At 38.2% G+C, this 26,609-nt stretch overlaps 2 protein-coding genes across 4 annotated transcripts in view; both read right to left on the bottom strand.

Moving 5' to 3' along the window:
* Window positions 1-7,236: 7,236 nt before the first annotated feature.
* On the bottom strand, window positions 7,237-8,744 carry atoh1a (atonal bHLH transcription factor 1a). Its single transcript, XM_065247936.2, has one exon. The coding sequence runs from the start codon at window positions 8,692-8,694 to the stop codon at window positions 7,798-7,800; it is 897 nt and encodes a 298-aa protein (XP_065104008.1). The 5' UTR covers window positions 8,695-8,744; the 3' UTR covers window positions 7,237-7,797.
* A 5,531-nt stretch (window positions 8,745-14,275) lies between these two features.
* Window positions 14,276-26,609, bottom strand: part of grid2 (glutamate receptor, ionotropic, delta 2) — a 462,370-nt gene continuing 450,036 nt past the window's right edge. Inside the window, exons 16-17 of one of the 3 annotated variants that reach the window (XR_010525685.1) lie at window positions 21,227-21,306; window positions 16,440-16,576 (exon numbers count right to left, since the gene is read on the bottom strand). Coding sequence is in view for 2 of the 3 variants with exons in the window: in XM_065247187.1 (XP_065103259.1) it covers window positions 16,148-16,576 (429 nt within the window). In the remaining variant the exon portion in view is untranslated. Of the gene's footprint in view, window positions 16,577-20,819; window positions 21,040-21,226; window positions 21,307-26,609 lie in introns of all 3 variants that reach the window. The other 2 variants (XM_065247188.1, XM_065247187.1) reach the window with 2 other exon arrangements.

Raw genomic sequence — 26,609 nt, 5'->3', positions numbered from 1 at the left:
CCAGATTACGAATACCCAGGGTTATCTCGTAAAACGTGAAACAGACAATCCAGGATTCCGTTAAGACAGGAGTTTAGAATGACCCGGGGCTCACTATTTCCAGTGTAAACAGCATGTGACAACTTGCCCCAGAGTCATTGCGACAGCTTGCCCCAAACTGACATGTGTGCTAATGTTGGCTAAATCTCAGGGTTAGCTCAACATCACACGTCAGCTAAAGAATCAAAAGACAAGTTATTGTGTCCTCTATTTTGTGCAAAATAATCATTTTTAACATTCATACCTAACAAAGTTGTATTGCATCAATTTAAAGTGCAAATTTTGTACTCTTTTTAAGCCAAAAATAAGAAAAATTGTGCTAACGGCAGTATAATAGCGATCTTGACCAGATGTGAACACGAAGTTGACTACAGAAGTCGTCGTCACGCAAAGTGACTATTTGATTTTCGAGATAGAGCCTTTAGTGTTGGAGTTATGAACAGTGTGACAACTTACCCATGTGACAACTTACCAGTGGTGGCCGGTGACTTCTTTTTTCGAGGGCGCATGATGCAAAATTCGTAACAACATGTATGTAGCTCGTTGTGTGTGGTTCGTAATTTCAAAATATGTGTTCAGCGCGTCGAGTGATCCTATGTGCATCACGTGTCTTATCAAAATAAGTGCCTGCTGCAGATGCGTCTAAAAGAGACAGTCGTGTTTGCCAGATACTCGCATAATCTCATGCATAATCAAAGTTTACTGTTAACGCAGTGGCGGCTGGTGACTGCTCATTCAAGGGGAGCTAATTCAAAATTAAATTAATTCAAAAGTGTTCGAAGTGTCATTTGTGTGGTTCCCTTTTCCAAAATATGTGTCCTGTGTGTCGAGAGATCCTGTGTACATCACGTGTTTTGTCAAAATAAGTGCTTGTTGCACACACGTCAAAACCGTTTATGATAAAAGAGATGCTCACATTCACAAAATACACGCAAGACACTCACTTAACAGTAAACTCTGATTGCGCATGAGATTATGCGAGTATCTGGCAAACGTGATCGTCTCTTTTATCATAAACCCTTTAGACGCTTCTGCAGCAGGCACTTATTTTGACTCTCAAAGCGCAGAACACATATTTTGAAATGACGAACCACACATGTTGTGACGAACTTCGCATCGAGCGCCCTCAAAAAAAGAAGTTACCAGCCGCCACTGCGTCAACTTTTATCAGAAACGGTTTTGACGCGTGTGCAGCAAGCACTTATTTTGACAAAACATGCGATGCACATGGTTCACATGACGCAACAAACATATTTTGAAAACACGAGCAACACACTTGACACACATAGACATATTTTGAATTTGCGACCCTCGAAAGAGCAGTGACCAGTCGTCACTGCAACTTACACCGCTCACCCCCTACTCTGTGATGTTGGAGCAAGCCATATATTACAAACACGTGTATGTTAAACTTGAAAACGAACATAGTGATTGTCACCGGAGACCAGCAGTCATGTTTTCTAGAGAGTGACCTCCTTTAATCCTGTGTGTGTGTGTTGACTCACCAGTGATTCAGATATTTCATTTTCTCCAAGAGACAAAAACCTTTGACACAAAGTAAATAAACTCAATAGGCATGACTCAGTGAACATCTCTCTCACACTGTCCATCCGACTGTCCAATCTATTTGCTTAAGTGCTGGTCAAGGGCCATCAGGTTGTCTTACTACATTAACCACTGTACCCTTCATCCCAAATCGAACCATTCTCGCTTTTACTTCTCCCTGCCTGTCACTTTTTCGATTTCTTTCCACGTCTCTCCATTGTCATTGACTCTTCTCCCAATACCGAATGGATGAATGAAAATGGGCAGAAAAAGAAAACGGGTCGGACACGTATCCCTAATTGGGAGTGGGGGGAAGAAAAGGTGGGCGGGGGGCACAGTTGTCTTTGCGTACAGCTGAAAGCGATATCCTTGTCTCCCCCTGCTAGCCCCACTCCTCTCTGCTCCACCCACAGGATACCTGAGAGTGAGGGTCTCTGGGGAACTGGACCAGGGGAGGCTTTCAGCGGCCATGAAAGGAGAGTGGAATTAAACACAAGAAAACTCCTGACAATATACAGTATCCCTCCCTAGAGCATGGCTCACAACTGAAACATTATCTGTTCAGCCACTGTACAATGGGGGCAAGAGTCCTTTAATAGATGCGTGGCCTTTACAGGTGAGTGGGTGGGACAGGCGACGCTCTCCCGGCCTGGTAGAGTTAAATGAGTTCAAGGCATTCATAGGGATGAGAGGGGCAAGAGAGGTCCTGGTCCAGGTTAAATTCTGTATGTCATGGGCATTGAATAACATGATTCAGTTTGCTTATAATAATCGTAATGATTTGGAGCTTTAGTTGCACATGCCAGGAGCTTTGGTTGATAACAGAGAACAGTAAAAGGTATAAAACCGAATTAAACACCAGACCATGAGTCACTTTAGTAGATTTGATAGATTAGATTAAGTACAAAGCATGTTTAATTAAATGCTTTTGGACATATCGTGCACCAACATCACCATGTAAAGTGTAGTTTGCAACATGCAACATTCTTTATGGTCTGCCTATTTATTTTGGACTCATTCCAGAACAGTCTGAAGATGTTTGATCTTGCAGAAATGAAATAAAAAACTGAGTGCATATAAGGGTATTCATGTTTTTTGTCCTTTTTTTGTTTTACACCACAAATCCTATCGATCTCTGTGTCTGCCCTTGTAATCCATCCAAGTCAAACCATTTACCTCCCGTTTTAAAGAAAGAATCGCCCCTCATGTTTTGAGGTGTGACTCTAAAAGGGCCTCCAGCACTACGAGAGCCAAATTTTTGACCTCTACCATTCACAACCGCAGCCTCCCGCTCTTCGGCAGGGGAGCAGCACGCTGGCCGTAACCCAACCCAAGAGGAAGTCGACAAAAAAAGAATAAATGCCCCTACAGTTTAGGTGTTTCCTATACATATGCACACACATCCATATCCCCACAATGAATGTAACCGATGCTCAAAGGCCATTGAACAGTAATATAATTGGTCTCGCCATTGTGCAACTCTGAATGGGACGGTTACCCAAGAAGCCTCATGTTGGTGTAGGTACGTTCACTTTGAACATTTTGCAGACACAAAAGAGCAGCCACAAGAGGAACAAAGATGCGAAGATTCACCACTGCCCTTTCAGTTTCTTTATACGCGTGTGCTGAAAGACACTGAGTTGAGGTTTACCAGGGACACTGTTAGATGGCTACTTTTTTGCAGAGGTTGATTATGTGTCTGCGTGTGTACCTATCAAAAAGGTCCCAATATGTACCATTTGGTACCAATATGTTCCTTTGAGGTACTACTGTGAACAGCGAGAGCTGGTGCACATATTTTGACAATTTTTTTGACAGTGTATGTAAAATTATTGCATTATGTTTTTATAATATACAGAACTTTTTGAACATGACTTTTACTGAAGTATTCAATCACAAAGGGTCCTTTGGAAGTTGAGATTGTTTGTGGATAAGATTATATGATTCACAAGAAAACTCCTGACTATCTCGGTTACGCACATTGATATGCATCGTCAGAGACTGCAGACTAGTGTTCACAGGAAGCCTATGCATTATTCATACCTCTTATTCAGCAGCTCATGTGACGTTTTCTATTATTTTCTTTCCTTGCTTAGATAACAATCTTTTTTTTTAAAAGCAACTAGGTTTTAAAAAAAACTTTGTGCTACATGCACAGGTGAATATGTATCCATCAACAAAGGCCCCTAATACATTCCGTGATTAATATTTTATAGTGCCACATAAGCTGACATCAAAAAGTTTTTTCATCAAGAGCTGGATGAGTAACAGCTACCTGGCTTTATATTGTGGTAAATAACTTTTTTCTTTTGCATAGGCACTTCTGCGGAAATCCTCTGAGCCAAAATGCTTTTACACATTTCACATTAATTTTCTGCACTTGCATCAAAAGTTTCTTTATTCTAACACCTCGCACACTTCACCCCCGCATGCCCTCGCTCTTTTTTCTGTCTTGCTCTATCCTTGTTGCTACAGTATCGAAGCAGATGGAGACTACGGCCCAGTTTTAGCTTTTGTTCCAATGTCCCCAGAGAGTCCGAGCCCTTTTCTTGGCTCCTCCTCTGTTCCTTATCTCCAATGAAGTTTAGGAACCTCACTTTTCTAGTAAGCATAAGAATGTCCTGCTTAGTTTTATATTGTTTACTGTATTCAGTTTGAACACTATACCTGCACACTGAGAAAACATGTGTCCATAAGTATGTATACACCTTGCACTGGACTATGTTGATACTGATCTATGGTGGAGGTTCTTTGTGACCTGTCAGTCATTACAAAAAACGGTTGGGGAACTGAAAACAGCAAAAGTAAACAATTGTACAACACCCCCAACATCACAAACAATAACACTTGGGGGTGGAAATGCTTGAATGAGTTTCTTATTCTTAAAAATATTCTAATTTAAAGCATTGCGCACAAAATAGACACTTTCTTGTGCTCTTTCTTAGTTTTGGTTCTTTGACAATCAAAAACAATGTGCGTATACATGCTATGTAAGGTCCTAAAGTGTAAAACATTTCTTTTTTATTGTGTTCAAACACTTTTACTGTAAATCTGTTAAAATTAAGTTGAAAGGCAACATGATATCATCAATAAGCACGAGCCTCTCAAGTTGTGCCATCCCGCGCATTGCGTAACGGGTAAGGGTGGGGGCGCGTATTTGTTTATGTTTTTCCTCAACGCTCTACCTTAATATTTAATGAGATGTGAAACCTCAACTCGTGCAGTCTCCCAGCTGTTATCGTGAGTAAAACGAAAAACGTTAAAGCCACCGGTTGATCCCCTTGCAGGCGGGGGTCAAATAAAACTAGTTATGCGTGTACTCATGAAACATAAATTTAACTAATCTAAAAAAACTACACAAACGCATTTTCTGTATTCTGTTTTGCTGTACTTTTTCCCTTAAGTTAATTTCTGAATTTAAATTAAATGTTGCGAAATTTATAAATAACTTTTTTATTAAAATCAGAATCGTTTCGTTTATGCTAAATTATAGTAAAATGTCAGTAGCCTAAGGAAAAAATAACTGCTTTTATTAAGGTAAGATGGAATAAAATAAAACGAATTTATAATGGGTTCGCCAATTTAGTTCTTTTTTCCTAAAATAATGGCTTCGAAAGCACCAGCGAAATGCAAGTGACAAACTTTTAACATGATTTAAAAATTGGTCGTCCCCATTTACAGTCGCGTGGTCGCGAAATTTGAGCGCGTTTGTCGTTTGAGGGGCGCGTGTAACAGGACAGCACAGATGGCCACGCTGTTCACGGGAAGATAAAGGTATTATGGATAAAGTTGTAAATAATTTAGCATGGTAAGCGTGTGCATGATATTGCCTATTGTTCTCGATGTTAATCTGGAGAGGGATCTTGAGCGCATGGCTCAGATGATTGGTTAAAACAAGGGGTGGAGACACAAAAAAGCAGGTACACAGCGCGCTTTCATTAATAATTCCTGAGCAATTCCAGTGAAGTCTTCAGAGTTGGGAGGGGAAAAATAACAGTTTTGGAATATTACACCTGTTGATTCTTAAAATCTGTCAGTCAATCACTGACAGATAAGCTTCGGTACATTATTAAAAAGAATAAGTATTAATAATCTATTCAAAAATATATCTAATTTGCATATGCAGCGTTGTGCCCCAAGACATTCTCTAAATCTGATAAAACACCTGCAGGCGTCCTAAAATGTAAGTGTTTTTAAAATCGATTTAATAGTTACAATTATTATTTAGCTGTTATTTTTATGAAATAACAGTAACGTGTTATTATTGTTATTTTAGTAGGCTACCCTTTTCACCTTGTTAGGTTAGGATGTGTGTGTGTGTATGTTGGTGCGTGCTGGCAGGCGTGTGAGCGCGTGTGTGGAAGACTCATAGCGCGAGTGTATAGTCTCTCAAGTCCTACGGGACTTCACTCTCACCGCTCACCAGCTGACAGCGCGTGCTTCCAGAAGGACACCCAACACCCTTTGCCACGGGTCGCCCAAGTATTTTGTAAGAATTAATAAACGCACCAATTACAGTCAAAATTCTTTCCACAATAAAGATAAAGATTCCTCAGAAGATGATTCAATCCCTTTCATAGGCAAAATCAATATGTGGCATGAGGTTTGTTATCGCTCGAGGGTACAGAAGCTGACAGGTGGCATGGTAGACACTAACGCAACATACTGGCATGGCATGAAGAAAACCTTACCTTATAAATATACAATAAATAAATAAACACGATATTCTTTCTTTTAACATACAAATTTAAACTAACATGCGATGTGTGCACTACAAGAATAAGAAACAAAATACTGAAACAAGCTTATTAATAACAAACACGTAATAATAACAGCATTAAAAGTAAACATATAATAAAGAAAATAATAAAAGTAAAAAGGATGTTTTTATTATTTAGCTCTATATTTCTTCTAACTTTAAAATAGCTTAGTGGTTTTTGAAGAAATCCTTCAGTCATATTATTTAAAATTATCATGAGAAATTAACATTATGTTCAACTTAAAAGTAAAGAGGATGTGTATATTATTTAGGTCTATAATTCTTCTAACTTTAAAATAGCTCAGCGTTTTTTGAGGAAATCCTTTAGTCATATTATTTAAACTTATCATGAGAAATTAACATTATGTTCAACTGAAATGATTAAGTCTTGGTTTTGAGGTTAGTATTAAATGCTTTTAATTAATTCGGGAATTTGTAAATTAATGCTAACGGTTCAAATTAATATTAACGGCGTATTTGATGGTAATGAGGATGTGTAAGTATCATTTATTTATCATATTTCATAAAAAGCAATGCAGTAAAATTGCAGTTGGATTTTCGGTCATTTCACAAATCACAATAGCGTGTTTCACATCTCTACTTGTGATTTTGACCTAATTAATTGCAAATAATTAAAACTAAATAGGTCCGTGACCTGTTCTGCTTACTAACAGGTTTTATCCAGTTATTGTTGAAAGTAATATATGGAAGTTAATGAGTGAAAATATGAAAATGAAAAATATAATTAAAAAGAAAATTAACTTGTAAACTTGGGGTAACAATAAATGTTTTAAATTAAGAAGTGAGACAAACTAGTGTTAAGTTTTCATTTTTATTTCTACAATGAAACAAAACATGTGCGAGTAGGAAAACTGCTCGTTTGCAATATAACACAAAAAAAAGACAAGGCAAAGGGAAATAAATAGCTTACTTCAGCTACAGTCTCCTAGCAAAAGCCGAAAACAAAGTATTTGCAATGAAAACCGATATTAAAAATCAACGAATGTACAAAATCTAATGGCTATATTAAATATAATCATCAAATTGGCATTACTTCTACACAAACACAAAATTTCCATAAAAAAATTCTCAAGCCTATGGCCCGTTATAAAGTGCACGTAAACTTTAGAAGTTGCAAATTCTTACAGGGTTCAAAGCTATCATCAATCGTATCTATATGAAATAGGCCCATGACAATCACTTAGGAATAAACAGTGTCAAACTATTTTACGGAAGACAGTTTAATGCATGACATTTGAGCCCATGGCACTGCTGCTCACGGCAGTTCACATGGCATAGGGGTCTGGTCAATGTCACGAAAAGGCAATTACTTCTATTGGCGTACAATTAAACAAAGTTCTGAAACCAATCAAATGGATAAATAAAGCAACCCATTACAATGGACATATTGGGCAAAGGCAACATTGACACGATTGATAGACAGTCTTGTGTCTCTAAAAAGAGCGGTGGTTGGGCAGTTTCAGTTCAGAGAGCTCGTCTTCGCTCTGCAGCTCCATGTGCGTTTCGTCCGAGTCACTGAAGTGCGAGTGCGGGGAAAACTCTCCGTCGCTCCGGTTCGACCGCGGCGAGTCTTTGTTGCCCTCCGAACCGGATTTGCTGGTACCGGATGGAGACTGAATGTCCTGCTCCATAAAAGAGGCGAATGTTCCGTCCTCAAACTGATATGGTATACCCGACAGCTGAACGGGAAAACTTGATCCCGTACCTCTCCGACAGACGCCCGGCGATCCTCTGGGTGAGCGCTCATCTTCGAAAACATTGGCAGACATCAGGTCGCAGTTTGGCGGGTCAGCTTTAGCACCGGGGCTCTCAAGCAAGTCTGACAGGGCGTTGATGTAGATCTGGGCCATCTGTAGGGTTTCATACTTGGAGAGCTTCTTGTCATTGTCGAAGGCTGGGATGACGCTGCGCAGCTCGTCGAACGCGTGGTTCAATCCGTGCATCCTCCGTCTCTCTCTTGCATTGGCAGCCATTCGCCTCTGCTTCTGCACACCGTTGGTTGATTTGCTGGATGGAGCCCGCTGTCGGCTCTCATCCGCTCCCTTAAGTCGACACACTTTGACAGGACTCTTGCTGCTCTTCCTGAAGTTTGAGGATGAGGACACGCCTTCCGTGCTCGAGCCGGGCGAGTGCAGCAGGTACTCGGCGTGTGCCGTGCAGGTGCCAGCCTGCACGGGAGCCAGCCAGGCGCGTGGGTCACTGCTGGCCATGAGTGCCAAAGCTGGTGGGTACTCGCGCTGCTCCCCCCGCCCCAAACTCGAATGCTGGACGTCGAGTTCGAGCACCTCCCTTGTATCCTTGTTTACGCCGTCCACGTTCATGCCATCCATTTTTTGGGGAAGGTTCGTGGCTATGGATATGACGACTGGATGACACCTGTTGCCTTCGCCTACAGTGGTGAAGAGGATTTCTTTACTGTTGTCTCTGGGCGACCCGTCGGTTTTAAAAGCGGCACGCGCCGGGGAGCCCCCCTTCTCGAGCTGGTCGCGTGGCGCTTTGACCAATAAGAGCACGCGGGGCAGGCGCGTGTAGACGACCAATAAGAAGTCGCAGTAAACCCGAGAGAGGTTATTATGGCCAAACTGTTTTTTATAATGTCGCGCTTCAAACCTGTTTAACTGGAGAATTAGCCCACTATCACAATGGGTCGTCCCACCGGACGCACACAGTAACTTAGTAGGGACAAAGTAAAGTTATGTGGCGTGCCTTCTTAAAACTTTACGCGGATGAAATCAGATAGGCTATGCTATAAAGCGCAGCAAAATAAAAAAAAAGGGCTTTTGAAATGAGTCGAATGGGTTGCTGAAAATTCTTATTTATGGATCAAATTAAATTATCAATATTTTAAATCGTTTTAAAAAGATTCAAATTTAGCCCAGTTTTCTAAAAAAATGTACACCTTAGGTTTCATACAGAACAATTTGATTATTGTTTAACACAAGCATTTGCTGTCTTCACGCATATTGTCGCGTGCACTGAATAAAACACGCATAAACTTTTATTCGATTACTTATTGTTAGTTGGCTATAATTTTAAAATACCTTTTGTTTTTATGGTTAAATGGGATACAAATAAAGACTACATAACAATTAAAATAAAATAAAAACATATTTATTTTTCGTATTTTATATCATTTACTGATTACAAATCATCGTAATTAGCCAATCTATTAACTAAACTTTATTTAATTATGGCTCCATGTCCCCTCCGGGGCTCCGTAATAATTGTATAGATATATATTATTTATTTGTATATATTAGAAGTAAAGTAAATGTAATTGCTTATTAAGTGTAATAAATAAAACTTTATGCAACACGGTTAACGATAGCCACCACTATCATTTAGGTTATATCAGTCATTGTGGTGCAGTTAAACACATTCTTAAACAAAGAGTCTTAATACCAGATTAAGTTTCGTTTTCTTTTTGAACAAGTTCAAAACCTTTTGATCCGATTTAAGAAACGCCCTTTCAGCAAAAGAGCTTCCCAAAGATTAGAAACATGATCTGGAGGCGCGACAGTCCTTTACTGTCACGGGATTAGGAAGGAAAGCAAGTGCAAAATAATAATAATAATAATAATAACAATAATAATAATAACAATAATAATATAATAGTAATGATAATAATAATAATAATAATAATAACAACAACAATAACATTAATAATAATAATAATGTGTTATTTACACCAATATTTATTATTAATATTAATTGATACATTTGGTGTTGTTGGTTCGTTAAATTTTTTAGGCCTATTACAAACACATTCAATAATCATATTTAAAATCAATTAAATATAGCATTAACGTATTGTCATTACGAAGCCGAACCCTGTAGGCTACAAATTTAGCAGGAAAATTCATGATTTAAGTTAAACTTTGTTTTATAACGTTGTTATAGCGTCGAACGTTTATAGACTGCAAATTGTGCTTTTTCTAAATATATATAATCTAAAAATGGCTGGGTAATTTAATTTGGACCCATAAATATTGGACACAACACATGCTGGGTTAAAAATTACCCAACGCTGGGTTAAAATTACCCAGTTTTGGATTTTTGTTAAAACAACCCAGCACTTGGCCAATTTTAACCCAGCGGTGTGTTCTTTCCAATATTTACCCAACATGGGTCAAAAATAACCCAGCCATTATTAGAGTTTAGTAGAACAGGTTGTATGCCACTGTAGCAAGACAAAACAAAGACGCACGAGACCTTAAAGGGTTGCCGAAAAATGGACAGTCTGTCATCATTTACTCACCCTCAGTTGTAGACCTGGGACACACTTCCATATACTATAGTAGAGAAAAATTATACTATAGAAGTCAATGGTGCCCCAGATCTGTTGTATAACCAGATCTCTGGTTATTAACATTTTCATAAGAACATCTTCATTTCTATTCAGCAGAACAAATACATCTTGAAGGTGAGTAAATAGTGACAGAATGTAAATTTTTCATTGAACTATCCTTTAAATTTTTGTTTTATGGCATTAAAAAGTTCACTTCATCTTATTACATTTATTCATGAATTCATAGAGTGCGGAGGCTTGCGGACTGGCGCCTGAGTTCACCCCAACTGGAGCCTCACCCAGGCGGCTTGTGTGTCTTGGAATAGGTCCTAAAGCAAACAACAGGTTGGGATTGCTGCCGTCGATTATTAAAGTGTCTCAGGGACAATAGGGACTCTATGTTCCATTCGACACGCCTGAAGAAGTCTTTGGAAAAAGCGCACAAAATGTGTCTAGATGGGGGCTTCCATCGCGATCGAGTCTGCATGCTGCTTTCTTCATTCCTGTCTCCTGGGAGACCCAAAGATATCGCCTTGATACAAGTTGATAGGATTTTTAAAACATGTACACGTTATTTCATGTTGTTAGAATAGTAACAACTACTTTTAAAATAATACAAATGATTATTCTTAATATTAACATCCATAATAATAATACCAATAATAATAATAATAATAATAATAATAATAATAATACCAATAATAATTATTATTATTTATATATTAATTTAATATATATATATATATATATATATATATATATATATATATATATATATATAAAATCTAGTTTATTTGATTTGATTTAATGAATCCTACAATAAATAGGCTAAATCGACGGAACTACAGATCCACCAGTAACTAATCTGATGTTGTGCTTATCATCATGAAAACCTTAAATGCATAAGATCTCTGAAAGCCTAAACATCCGAACAGAACAGGTGTTCAATGTAGCATGCATCATTCCAGTTCTTCTGAAACGGCCGATGAGGCGACATCTAGTGGATATGTATTGCACTTACACCAGCAGTGGTATTTTAAAAAGTAAGGAAGAAATTTACATAATTATAGAAATAGCTTTTTGGGGTTCCCTCAAAACAGCAACCTTTGATTGTAGGATTATCAACTGTGCCATATATTTAACATAGCAGAAAGTAGCTTTTTTACTGAGGGGGCAGTAGCTTCTTTACTGATGCTCTGTCATTAGTGCAGATTGTAAGATGTTAAATCAATATGGGTGAATAAAGGAATTTGGTATAAAGGGTAGTGCAGATAGCACTACAACATAATGGTTGCGTAAACATCCCACCCTAATAATCAAAATGTATCAAACAAACTTATCTAAGAACTTGGCCTAATATGTTTAGGGTCAGACATGTTCAGGGTCAGACTTGTGGTGTCTGGGGCTGACAAACTCCAAGCACTAGAGCATGACTGGAAATGCTGTGGTGCCATTCACTTTGACCTGTAGTGCATGAATTCTGGTTCACAGTCAATGGCCAGCCAAAAGTCAATAGTGGCTAACCTTTGACCACAGCGGTAACGCCCTCATTGTGTTCAAACCTCTTCAATTCGTTTTGATGTGCTTATCCTGAGACTGGAAAGACAAAGTAGTTTTGTAGTTAACTGTTCAATATATACATATATACATGTCCGTTTAGCCAAGGTTTGAACAGTAGTGCGGTCCAGGGCTGTTAATAGTTAACAAATGCGAGAAAAAAGTACACTAAAACACATACACTTAGTAAATGTACTATCTGGGAGCAATAATGTTGTAGTTAATATACCAAAAATGTGTTTTTAGTACTTCTTAAGATATACTTAAGAATATAGTGTACTTAACTGTGCTATTTTGAGACACCATTTATTTCAATACTCTAGAAATCTAATTAAGTCTTACTGGTATTATATACTTTTTCAGGTGCATTGAAGTACTACTCAAGTAGAACTATACCTTTTATTAGTATATTTGTAGTGCATAACTTTTAGTACATTAAAATGTACTTTAATTTTCACCTGGGATCTAATATATTCTGTGTTTTTTTTTGCCATTTTACACTTTGGATACACAATCGGTTTATAAAGGTGTAATATTTTGGGGGTGGGCATTGTTTTATTTATTAGATCACAATTTGTTAATACTTTATGTTGACTCAGGGTGGAGCATTATATTAATCGTTTTAATAAGCAATATTAGGCAATAAACAGTAAACAAGAACTTTCTTTAGTGCTCTTATGAATGTTTTAAGCATGACTTTGTGAAATGCTAACTCCTAAACTGAATGAAATGTACCAAATATTTACATATCCGTCATATTTAATTTAAACCCAATTGTTCTATAACTTTTTATCTGTGCCATGTTGAAAGCATTTCTACATGATCATGATGATGATTATTGTGTGTGTCTTACCGAATGTAGTATTATGTCAGCAATAACCTGCCCACGCTGAAAGATGTGCCATTTGATTATGGTTTAGGTACTTGTCATCCCGTGTTGCCAGATATTAGTACGAAAACAAAAATGGGCTATAAAGAAAAAAAATATTTTAGACTTTGTCTTTCAGAAATAAATCAAAGACAACGCTAATACATTTCCCAAAGTGTCACATTAATTGCTCAAACATTTACGCCTAAAGAGGAGTTTTCACAATGGGATCCGGCAACACTGCGAATGTGCTGGAATGCTGCACTCGCGGCCGAACGTCTATATATACTGTATATAATATATACATACTGTCTTACTGTTAAAATCTTACTGTTAAAGTACTTAATACTGTTAAAAGGTCTTTGCTGCCTTAATTTTTTGTTGAATCAACTAAGATTTACAAGTCATATCAACTTCCTATTATTTATCTTGGCAAGAGATGAGTTGCTACAACTTAATACAAAATAAAGTTGACATTTTTAAACTATATATTTTATAAGTTATAACAACTCATCTATAAATATAACAAACTCATCACTGTAAAAAATTTGCCAGTAACTTACTGTAGAACAGTGGTTCTCAAAGTGGGGGCTGGGGCCACCAGAGAGGCCGCAAAATGGTTCCAGGGGGGCCCCAGTTTTATGACATTTTAAAAAATACATTAATTTAACATAAATTCTGTGTAATTAAACCTAAAAAAATAAAGTGACTAACCAACAGCACTGCTTTGTATAATTTAATGTTTTGTTTAATTTGTTAATTAAGTTTTAGACCAGTTTTTTGTCATACGTTTTTTGGGGGGGGCGCGAAGTAATGCACCATACAACTAGGGGGGCCGCATGCTGACAAAGTTTGAGAATCACTGCTGTAGAAGATAAAGACTGAAAATGTTTCATGTTCATTTAACTTTAAACAAACTGTTGCCAGTAAATAACATAAATGTAAAATCTACAGTAAGTTACTGGCAGCTAGTTGCCAATAATAACCAGTAATACTGGAATTTTACAGACTTTTTTTACAGTGTAGTCAAGATAAATAATAGTAAATTGAAATGACTTGTAAATCTGAAAAACATTTAAGGCACAAATAATTAGTGCATATTTATATTTTTTTCAGGATAAATACAGTCTGTTGAAAGAACATTTAAAAATGTAATAATACAGAATTATAACAGAAATACAGAAAACACAACAGAAACCACTGTAGAAAACATGTTTATTAGACAAATTATACACAGAAAGCTTTGCCACTTGTAACAGAGGCCTCAGTTTGTTCCATTTGAATAATATGCAACACATACAACAAAATAGGCCTATATTAAATACTGTACATTATACTCAGTTGTGAAGTATGAAGCAATGAAGTAATCCTGTACAATTTTATGTATGAAATTAAAAACGTTACAGGCATAGCAGGTTTGCATGCTTCTTTTACGGAAAAGAAACCTTGCCTCCTTTCTGATGAGCTAAAAAATTAAAATGCGATGACATAATAGTCAAATAATAATATGCCTTACCGTCAGACAGACTGCGGAGAACTTCATGTCATGTGATAAGTGGCTAACTGAGCTCTACGAGCTCAGATATTATACTCCATATTTTATTTAATCCCAAAAAATTATCTGCATGTAAAATATACATTTAAATGTCTCTTCATTATTCTAAATAAAAATCTTTAAACCGATACTAAATAAAAAATTGCTCCTATAGTCTTTCAGTAATCATATCTTAAGTAAATTACATCTAGAATGTTTGCATCAAAACACTGCTGCTGTTCTCTACACACAACATTTGCGAATTAGTCAGAGGATAACAAACTGAAAGCTCATTCTAAACGACTAACATTAGTAAATATTAATACACTTTATGTTAGTGAAAAGGATTTGTTTGTTTTTTGTCCTCAATATATATTTTTTTTAAACTCTTACCACACCTGGATGGCCTCATTTAAACAATTAGCACTTTAAAAAAAAGTTAGATAAATATTACCCCTTAACATTTACGAAATGAAATAGAAAGATATTTCAAATAACCTCTCAAAAGTGACCACCGCAGAAGCTTTTTCCGATGGCGTAGTAATTCTCGCACTTGAAAAGTAAGAAAAAAGCCTCGTCTCCTAAGGCTTGTGTAAGGATTTCATTTAAAAACTCTTTCGCTCTTTGATCTGCAAAACCTATGATGCACAGCTGCAAGCTGGTGGCATATACAATGAAGCTATTCTACACAATGTTCTTGTCCTGGAGTACAGCTACAGTGATGATTTCAATCATGTAAATCAACGTAAGATGACGGCACTGAAGCAACTTCAGAACTAATAATAAAAAGAAATTTCAAACTACAGACAGCTTTGAGCATTTTTTGTTAAAACTCTGACCAGACACATTCCACTCATTAAAGATTTGTTATACTTAAAGTCAGAAAGAGACATTTAGTAGAATTTGATTGATCCCCCCACCTGTAGAACTTTTTTCTTTTCTTTTTAAAGTTCAGTCTTTTTCCACAGAGTGCCATTTAAAGACTTAAAGATCTCATCTTCAAGGAGATGGCGGAGAGGATGAGAGGCCCTTAGAAACAGTCACACGCTGTGGGACCTGGCGCAGAAGAGAAAATCCACGGCCCTGCTCTCCACGGTTATAGCCACGCTATCTGAAACTCTGCCGTCATCTTTAACACTCTGGATAGACAGAGTATTGTACATTAACCAGCACTGAAGCAAGATTCGGTCGAGTTATTGCAGCCTGTGGAACACTCGGCAGAGTTTGTTTGTTTAAAAACAAAACAGTAAACATCCCAAAGTCGCAATATCTGATGCAGTTGTTTTTTTGCTCTGCCCACAAAAGAGCTTTAAAATCGAATGTGGCAAAAACTGATTTTGTTCACAGGGGACAAATCCCAACAACGACAAAGACAAAATGATCATTTGAATCCATCCCCATCGAGTCGGTGAGTTCAGGCAGGAATAGCATCCTTCACTCCAATGCCAAAAACAACAACCAAAAACGGACATTTGTATTTACATAGATTTCTTTTTTGTATTGGTTTCCATTTCGCTGGCCCAGGACCCGTGCAGTTTATATAGAGGTGCCCCTGTCCGGGTCATTGCCATAGCTGAAGCTGGGGGCCGGGGTGGGCTGATAAGGGATGCTGGACATTGTCTTGACAGGGCTGCGGAAGAAGCCGCCATTGGGGGCCCGCTGTCGGAAGGGCCCCCCAGTCCGGTGGTCCTGCACGGCCCCGAAGGCGAAGCCGGCTGCCGCTTTGGCGGACAGGCTGCGGCTAAGAGTCTGGATCTGCTCTGGGATGAATGTGGTGGTGGTGATGTGCGTATTACGGAAGTCGCTGATCTGCTCCAATGCCTGCCGGGCGGCCGGGAGGGAGTCCATGTCCAGGGGCGTCAGGTCGATGGAGGAGGTTGAGAATTGTTTGTGGGGGCTCTCATCCTCCGTGCACAAGCTGTTAACCCGGTGATGAAGGTGTTCCAGGTCAATCTCCTTATCGTCCTAAAAGAGGGAAGAGAGGGACGTGGAGTAGGGAGGAGGGAGAATAAGAAGAAGAGGAGGAGCGAAGGTTGTTACAGGATCAGAGGAGAAAAGAGGTGTAAAGTGAGGAGAAGAAGGTGCGCAATCGTAAGAAAAGATAAAGAGCAGGATGGGTTAGTAAAGCAGGGCGGCCGTGTTATAGCGTGAGGTGGTTAACAGTGAAACGGGGTGAAGCAATGAAGGGATAAATGGAAAAACGTGGAAATAAAAGGATGTACAGGGAGTGAGCGCATGGATGTTCGGATTTGGTTGGTGATGGAGAAAAAGCAACAGAGAGGTTGGGGAATGGTTGAAGTGAGGTGGAGGGCCAGATGATTTTTTTTAGTGCGTGTACAATGATAGGAAAAGAAGAGGAAAGATACAAAAAGGAAACAGACTGAGCTACGGCAATAAAAACATCCATCTTAACTATTGCTGTCCTTGGACTTATCTTATGACCTCTATGAATGTATGTACATCAATGTACATGTCACAGACACATGGATATGCAATACCTAAAATATCAAATGTGCACATCCTACTGAAAAGACAGGTGTAAAGCAGCATCAATTTTCATCATGCTGTATGCTGGAAAAACCAACATGGTTTTGCTGGTTAAACTAGTTAAAGGATTAGTCAATTTTCTTAAATAAAATCAAGATAATTTACTCACCACCATATCATCCAAAATGTTGATGTCTTTCTTTGTTCAGTCGAGAAGAAATTATATTTTTTGAGTAAAACATTCCAGGATTTTTCTCATTTTAATGGACTCTAATGGACCCCAACACTTAACAGTTTTAATGCAGTTTAAAATGACAGTTTCAGCGCAGCTTCAAAGGACTCTAAACGATCCCAAACGAGGCATAAGGGTCTTATCTAGCGAAACGATTGTCATTTTTGGCAAGAAAAATAAAAAGTATGCACTTCTAAACCCCAACTTCTCATCTTCCTCTTGTCCTGTGACGCGCCAGCGCAACCTCACGTAATTATGTAATGACGTAGAAAGGTTATGTGTTACATATATGAAACATTAGCGGACCATTTTAAACAATAAACATGGATTAAAGTGAAAAAAATTCTTCTGACTGAAATTTTTTTCAGGCCAAATCATATTCCTTTAACTAACACTCTATGTAGGCGAGACCAATAGCATTTTAAGGGGAGATTTTTTTGCCATTAATTCCATATTAAAGTCTCCTGTGGCATATATAGGTTGCTGTAGTTTGCATGGCATTTAAGAGATGAAGGCAAAACAGCTAAATAACTGACTATATAAAAAGATAACATGAATATCAACACCTTTAATGAATCTTTTATTAATTATTTATTAATTGTAAATGTATTTATTTTAGCATTTACTAACAATGTTTTAAATCAGAGTTGAAACTGTTAACATTAGTGAATGCACCATGAACAACCATCAATTAATGTAATGACATAAACAAGAATTCATTAATGCTTATATACTCTATATTTCAAATTATTTGTTCATAATGCATTTACTAATGTGAAGAAATACAACTTTTTAATATCATATTATTAAGTACACATAAACGAATAATCCAGGGTCTGTTCTGTTCACACAACAGTTTACAGTCACAGCTATACAGTAACGTTATAAATATAAACCCTGAACGAGTAACTCGAGTTAAACTCGTGTACAATACGCGCACAGGATCACTGTACCTTTATCAACAAAATATTATGTTACAGTAGAGGCAGCGCTGATGTGCTATTTTAAGCGCAATGGTTCTGCAGTTTACTTTCTCCTAAGACCTAAATGGTCGTGTTTATATGAGGATACTTGCAAAGACGGGATTTTTGACGCTATTTGTATTTAAGGCCAATAAAGTGGCAAAAATACTCACAAGCTCAATGAAGCGAATGCGCGGCTTATGTGTTCAGCTCTGACACACAAACAGCGGATGCATTTAACGTTAGCACTGTTGTTTGTGTTTGAATGGCTTAATATATCACTTGTTTATAAACTGCGGCGCATTTTTGTGTGCAAATTTTACGTTTTTTGAGACCACACGCAAATGAAACTGCAAGAACCGACAGGTGGATGACATCAAAGTGACGCGAGAACATCAGAAGCAGTCTCCTCTTAAGATTCCTGAAATCGCTCTCACGGGATATGGATGTCATTTGCCTCCTGGTTCTTGTGGCGCCACATAAAGTTTACCCACGAGTTTAATAAACCCGTTGTATCAGCAACTGGCCTGATGAGCATAGCAGTCAAAAACGGGACGCGGGTAATCACGTACGTGAGAAATCATTTACCCCCAAAATACAGGAACCCTAATCGCAAAGACACGTAAATTACCTGGCGGTTTGATTTTCTTATCCCACGAAATGAAAGGCTTGCCAATCTTCATCATTTCGCTAAGCCAAGTCAATCTCCATTGGTCTTTTACACCTTTATCAACCGCCAAAACATCGGAGCCTTTCTGCATTACAAGTTTGTCCATAGCTGAAAAAAGTTTTACCTCAGCTTAACGTGATACAGTCAGAAAACCCGGAGTGGATTCTGTGCGTATGATTACAGACCGCTTAGAGTGGAGAGAGGAACGTGATTTGGCTCCACTCCAGGCTTTGATCACATCCAACTTAAAAAAAGGTGAATACACGTCGTCTTTATGAAAAATGAATTTAATAATTTTGCAATTGACGGAAATCCGTCTAGCGACGGAAAACTTTAATCCATGCAATAAACTGACACAAAGGCATTAATTAGTATCATTCGACATACAACAATGTCTGAACAGTCCTCTTTCTCCACACTTGTAAACACTGGGGCATAGTTTCGCATACATCCTCCGTGACCGCTTGATGTGATGACGTATTGCGTGAGGTCGCGCTGGCATGTCATAGGACCGGAGGAAGAAGAGAAGTTGTGGTTTTGAAGTGCATATTTTTTTTATTTCCTCGTTTGGGATCGTTTAGAGTCCTTTGAAACTGTAATTTTAAAATGCATTAAAACTGTTAAGTGTTGGGGTCCATTAAAGTCCATTTAAATGAGAAAATCCTGGAATGTTTTCCTCAAAAAAACATAATTTCTCCTCGACTGAACAAAGAAAGACATCAACATTTTGGATGACATGGTGGTGAGTAAATTATCTGATTTTTTTTTTAAAGAAAATTGATTAATCCTTTAAAACACCAGCCTTCAACACACATGTTTTTTTTCAGTAGGAGGTATGTACACACTCAAAAAATGCCTGGGTTAATTTTGACCCATAATGGGTAAATATCAGACAGAACACATGGGGTATTTTATAACCCAGCACGTGTTCTGTCCAATATTTACCCATTATGGGTCAAAAATAACCAGTCTACAAAACCTTTCCACTTTCAAGCCATATGAAACCGCTTTACAAAACTAACAAACAGAAGCATATGTTCTATAATGTGTGTAATTGTAAGATAAGTGCCAAGTTGTGCATTTTTCAGATTGCTTTAAAAACACTCACAGACTGACGTGGGTTGATATCGCGGGTGCAGCGAATAAAAGGGCGTCGCATTTGTGGGCAGCGTAAAAGCACTTGATTCCAGCCACCACCATCAGGCAGCACAGATCTGAGTTAAAAGGGATGGGGGACACCTGACTGGGGCGGGGGGTGGGTGGATTTGTATTGTAAGCATCTGTCCAACCACCAAATTGGAGTAGGGCAGTAGAGGAGGGGAACAGAAGTGAAGGTAAGAGGGATTGTGGGAGGGCTGTTACATAAGAGGAGCTTTATGCTGTTTTGGGGACCTTAAATGGGGCTGGTGCGTACAAACAGTGGGCTGAAAATTGTTTTGCTGACTTTACGAAATACAAGTTCCTTTCTAAGGTCAGTGCAAAATCTTGCAGCAACACTGTCGTTTTGTAGTGAATGGTGGATGTGAAAACTGAAGCTTATGCTCTACTTCAAAGCTTAGATTATTACCTATCATTGGCCAAATTTATGCAGTCTATGCCATTTTGATGCACAGACCTCTGTGGACTTCTTATTAAAAAAGAGCATATGTATTAAAAATAGCCAATAATTGATCATATATGTCTCAAGCTTTCTGGAAATAACATTAATAATGAACTTCCCTGTAGTAGTACTTAAAGTCTAACAGTCCCCCTGTGGATTCCTTCTTAGTTCGCCAATGCCTACGGCAGACAATTAAATTGAATCTACCTAAAATTTACAACGTCGCAACGAGTGCCAGGGGTGATTTCTTAACCTACATGGACTCGAGGCTTTAGAGGGTGGAAAGAACGTAGCTCAGTGCTGGCAGAAGACAGTTCGAGACGGAATGGCGAAAGTGTGCCTCAGCTTGGAATCGAGGGGCGTGGCACAGCATGCAGGTGACAGGTGATTGGAGGAAGGCCTTAGCGTGAGCATGATGTCGCTCTGTGGCTCATGACATGGCTCATCTTGCCTCACAGACGGTCCGTCTGCTTGCGTCTGCGCGCATGCGTGGGCACGTACAGGAAAGGACAGAGGCGTGGACGAACGGATGACGCAGGCAAATGAGAGGATGGGAGAGAGATTGTTTTCAGAGAGGTGGGGGAATGAGTAGAGAAAGACAATAAACAAACAATCAGCACATAGACGTCGTTTTGGCGTTTTTAATGTCCAAGGAGCCAGATACCTGGAAGTGTGAGATGATAAAAATGGCATTTTGCATTTCTCTCCCACGCCCGCTTTAACCCCTCAACACAGAGTACTTATCTATAAAACAAAATAAGTAGTTTCAGGCTTTGACAGCAGAATAACATGATTGTTTTTCTTGTCTGAAAGAAATCAAACATTTTCTGAGGTCAGAGAAATGACTGATTGACACAGAGACCTGTTTGGGGTTCGGCGGTCTCGGACTCGCCGGGCACCATGACGTCCGGCTTACAAACACCCATTACAGCAGCAATAAAGCGACGATATCTATACAATTTGTTTTTTTCGACTAAAATTGAAAGAAAGTCACAAATAGCGCCCTTCAGTGATTTATAGATTGATAAACATTTGGGAGTTTGAAGGCAGACGTCATACTGGGGCCTCAAAGCATCAAGACGCCGCGGGACTCCAGACAGGCACAATATCAATGACACAGCAGACATCTGAGGTGAAGAACTTTCCATCGTTTTGATTTTCAGGAATGATTAAGACACAAAGCTCGGCAAGTGAAATGAATTATTCACACATCAAACCACCGCTTCTCTGGACCTCCGCCTGCTCATCCTCTCCGGTTTGGCATGTGGGGCGCAATAAAAACCATTTGAATGTAAGATTTGCCACCGTGTTGGAACACATTTTGAAGAGCTGTCATATCAAATCATTTCAGACCAATTGCAACACCACAGGAGGAGCTGTGACGGCGAGATCACAGAGAAACAGAGATAGGAAACAAACAAACAAACTAGCATCATGGATACGTGTTAGTATTTGTATATGTGTGCGTGTGTGAGTGTGTGTCAGACACAAGCACAAAGTCATTCAACTGTTCTGCCAGGTGTCTAAAGATATCACACAGAATAGAGGAAGCAGTCAGGAAGAATTAAGAATGCAAGACATTAAAACAGATCAACCAGAAAGTTGCATCATGCTGAAAGACGGGTTTAGGATGTGTCAAAATGGATTTTAGGTGTGAAAAATGCAAAAACGAACACTTGCAAAAACAATTTTACATTTTTAAAATCAGTATTGCGGTCTTGTTTTCCTGTACTGTAAAAATGCTGGGTTGTTTCAAGCTATGGTAAGGTTAAATAGGGACTAATCCAACTGTTGAGTTAACCTAGAAAACACCAATATTTGAACCAACCATGGAAAGAAATAACCTACAGTTTTTTTAGTGTATGTATATAATATGAACACTCAATAAAGCTGCAATCTTTTGTCTTTTTATCGCCTTCTCTGTTTGAAACATTAAATTGCAGTACTTATCTTTACATTTGTTGAGAATTTTTTTTTAATTTCCAGCAATCCGACCTGACAGCTTAAATAGTAAACTATTATTACTTTAAGATACCGTTGTGAAAAGTACACTCATTGAAAAAAATATTCATTCAATTTACTCATTTTTTTTAAGGTAAGTGGTTGCAATCAATTTATTTAAGCTACATTTAAACAAAAGTTTTTTTTATTTTATTTGACTTTTTTGTTTAAATGTAGCTTAAATAAATTGATTGCAACCACCTACCTTAAAAAATGTAGTAAATTGAATGAATCATTTTTTTGATAAAAACTTTTTTGTTTTTTAACACTGATCAATAACCGATTCATTTTTTAAAAATACGAGCAGTAATATCCATAAGATTTGTTAACTATTCATTTTTATGTGTGCAGATTATTTTCCCAACCCAATAAAAATTTAGATTTTTGCTTGTTGACTTTTAATATTATTTCATATAAAATTATATAATTTTATTTTATACAACTTTGTGTTGTTTTCCTATATAATTTAGCTTTAGATGGTCGGATTAATTTACATGTTTTCATCGAAAAACAAGACGCACATACTAATTGAGAAAATGTTGTTTTGCAGTGAAGACACAAATGTGAAAAATCTGCTATACTGCTAACTAAAGAGCTTTAATTACAGAACCCAAACACTTCTGACATGAGGGTGACACATGCTAATGTTTTTCCCTGTCTGCTCAGGTCGCTTTGGGCATTAACACTTTTCGCACGGTAAAGCATGTGTGTAAAATCTACACTTATCACTGTGTGTGTGTGTAAATAGCTGTACAAAGCTCTGCCAAGATACAAGTATAACGGAAGCGTCTGGAAGACTGCTCCGAGGAATGAGTCCAGCTCAGCATAATCCGACCACTGGGGCAGAAAGGAGCGGGGCTCAAGTGTGACTGCCAAAGCGCTTCAAGAAAATCATTTCTGTGTTTAAACTACAGTAATTAATAGGTAAATATGCTTATGTTCAGGGGTTCAAATATCATAAAATCAAAATAGTAAATGTCTTTTATTGTATACTTGGCATGAAATTATTTTTTATAAAAATATAAATATATATATTATGAAATATTTTAACAATGCTTGTTATCGTGATAAGTCATCATAAGTCATGTGTGGTTAAAAAATGCACAAATCGCATCACATAGTTTCATAAGTGAATGGCTTGTGATTTAAAACATTAATATCTAATATTTAAATTTTTCATGTCTCTGTATATCAGTGAATGTCAGTTTATCATTCTCAATGTCTGATTCAAAGCAAAAATTCTTCTGCAAGTTAACATTCAACTAGTAATTTGATTTCTTTTACTGAATTTTTTATTTGCAAAGCCTATTTAACATTTATGCTTTTGGCAGCAAATTATCCAAAGCGACTTGAACAGTGCCAAGGTTGTCAAGTTGCCATGTATTGTTTTTTCAGCAGGCTGAAGATGAAAGGATTATGTTGATCTTAAGTCATGACAATTTTATTTTTTGAATAAAGACTGTTTATGATTATTTTTGTATAGTGACATTTCAATAAATAAATGTGTATAATGCCTTACAGTTCTGGTGTTTGGGGCCATTGGGCTAGTTTTATTTAGGGTTGCAAAATTCTTGGACTTTTGGAAACTTTCCATGAAAACACACTGGAATATATGGTAATTGTGGTACACGGATGAAGATGAGTCAGATGTCGAGGAAGCTAATGTTTGTATGTGATAAAGTTTCTATAAATTACCCATATTTCAAAATATTCCCAAGCTTTGCAACCCTAATTTATTATGCAGACCTGGCATCCCTAAACAACTTTAAAGCTTTAATCAGTATGCGTGTTCCCCTGAGATCAAACAACAACGTTTGCACTGCTAACACAGTGCTCTGCTAACTGAACTACAGGAACATTCAGATAACTGAGATAAATGGGTGTTAAGTGTTTGAACCTAGCTTATTATGTGAAGCAATGCTATGAGATATATCCTGTCTGCAATATTGACGCACATTTTATATGCAATTCAGTGTCTGAACGCTACAGCGACCACGATACACACTGGTTTGCTTCACAGCATCATCCCTAGTGAGGAGATCCACTTTGTTTGTGGGCCACGAGTAGCCTGCTGCTGACCCTGACAGATGAAAGCTGGCTCATGGCAGGCCTACTGGGGAGGAGGGCAGAAAGACAATCCTGCCCACTGATCAAAAGCACTATAGAGATAATTTTGCTTTGGTTTGTTAGGTGGAACGTTGGAGATGAAATGCTGTGTTTTTGCCTGTGGTGAGCTTGATGATGTCCCAGAGGGCGTGAGGAGAGGTCAGGTGTGTATGTCAGGGTCGAGGATGGGAATGGATCTCAATCGGAGTGATGAGGGAGATTGTGGCGCTGTGTGAATGGCAGTGTAACATCAGGAAAGCAAACACGCACATGTGACAGCTGCAGGAGATAACAAGGAGCAATAAGGAAGATCTGACTCTTTAAATCAAAGAAACATCGACAGCAACATCAAACAGGTTCATTTACGCCGATACGAACGTTCTGTCACCGCTTCATCTGCGTTCCATTGAAGTCACTGAAGTGTTATAAATGTGAAACACAAACATTAACCGAGTGTGGGATTGCTTGTTAATTAACATTCACTCGGTACCAAAGATCCATGTAAAACAGATGTAAAGTGATAGTTCTGGAAAAACTAAGAATAGCAATTGGCTTTCAAAAATAATTGATGGGGTTTTAAAAGCATATCATGACATTACAATATGGCCTGGCTTATACAGTAATTATCCAGACAGTAACTTTTATCAGCACATGTCTTGGCCTTTTTCTGTTTATTCTTCTTTCCCATTAAAGATGATTGGTTGGCACTGGCAGGACATTAAACAAGATCATGTTCTTTTTGGAGAGGTGCGTTTTATTTATTACTACATCAAAAAAATAATGTGTAGGAAAAGTGCTTTGTCTGCTGTTTGTAGTCTGCCGCCTACCTCTACCTCTCATTTTAAACTTGGCTGATGGGTTCCATTTCATTCTTAAGGGGAAATTTAGGGGAGATGTTGCTGTCACATTGAACTTGATATGCAATACCAACGCGATCACATTGGTTTCCCCGATTAAAAGAGGTTCTAACCATTATCCTCCACAGATACACTGTGGCATTTAAACTAGGGCTGTCAATTTAAAGGTTAATTTTATAAATAGTCATACAAAAACCAAAGTGTTACTTCCTCACTTGTGCGCTACATGGACAACATTCCCAGAAAATCCTAAAAGCATAGCTTTAATGGTGCAAGATATTGATAACCATCTAAATGTTAACATAGACCAATAATTAAAACACATCATGTGTGAACGGCCCTTAAAGGGACACTCCACTTTTTTTTGAAAATATTTGCTCATTTTCCAGCTCCCTTACCCCTCGTTCAGACAGCCAGCGACGTCTCTTTCAATGAGGCGTTTCTAAATCTGCTTGTCATAAACAAATGAGTACCATCCACGCCAGTAACTGACGAGAGAAGGATGACGTGAACTCCACTGCTTCGTTCTCATTGGTAGTCGCTCCCGAAATTCGCTTGACATTTGCATAAAGTTAAACTTTTCGTAACTTTCTCGCGTCTCTAGACACGCCCATACGGTCGCCAACGGTCACTTTCGCTCGTGTCGCCGGAAGTCGCCCGGTTTCCATTGAAATGAATGAGATCGCGTCGCTGTGCTACTGCTGGTCGTTGGCTGTCTGAATGGGGCGTTAGAGTTAAACATTAGATTTTGACAGTTTTGGAATCCATTCAGCTGATCTCCGGGTCTGGCGGTACCACTTTTTGCATAGCTTAGCATAATTCACTGAATCTGATTAGATGCTGCGTAATATCATTGCGCCTGCTGCAGCCATGTTACAGCAGCAAGGTCCTTGATTATTACGCCAGAATGAGAGTTTAGTTCCTAGACATATCTGCCTAGAAAATCGAAACACTTAATTTCCCGTCAGTCTTAATACACAATGTAACTACAGAAGAGTCACGTTTTAAATAGTAAAAAATATCGAAACTCTCTGGTTATTTTTTAACGGGATGCTAATGGTCTAATCAGATTCAATTAATTGT

The sequence above is a fragment of the Paramisgurnus dabryanus genome, chromosome 11, assembly GCF_030506205.2.
Source record: "Paramisgurnus dabryanus chromosome 11, PD_genome_1.1, whole genome shotgun sequence".
In the NCBI taxonomy this organism is placed as follows: domain Eukaryota; kingdom Metazoa; phylum Chordata; class Actinopteri; order Cypriniformes; family Cobitidae; genus Paramisgurnus; species Paramisgurnus dabryanus.
The sequence above is the reverse complement of the archived record's forward strand: the minus strand, read 5'-3'. Positions and strand labels throughout refer to the sequence as shown.

Excerpts from the sequence above, each read along its gene's own strand:
- atoh1a (XM_065247936.2), bottom strand. The coding sequence starts at position 8,694 with ATGGATGGCATGAACGTGGACGGCGTAAACAAGGATACAAGGGAGGTG.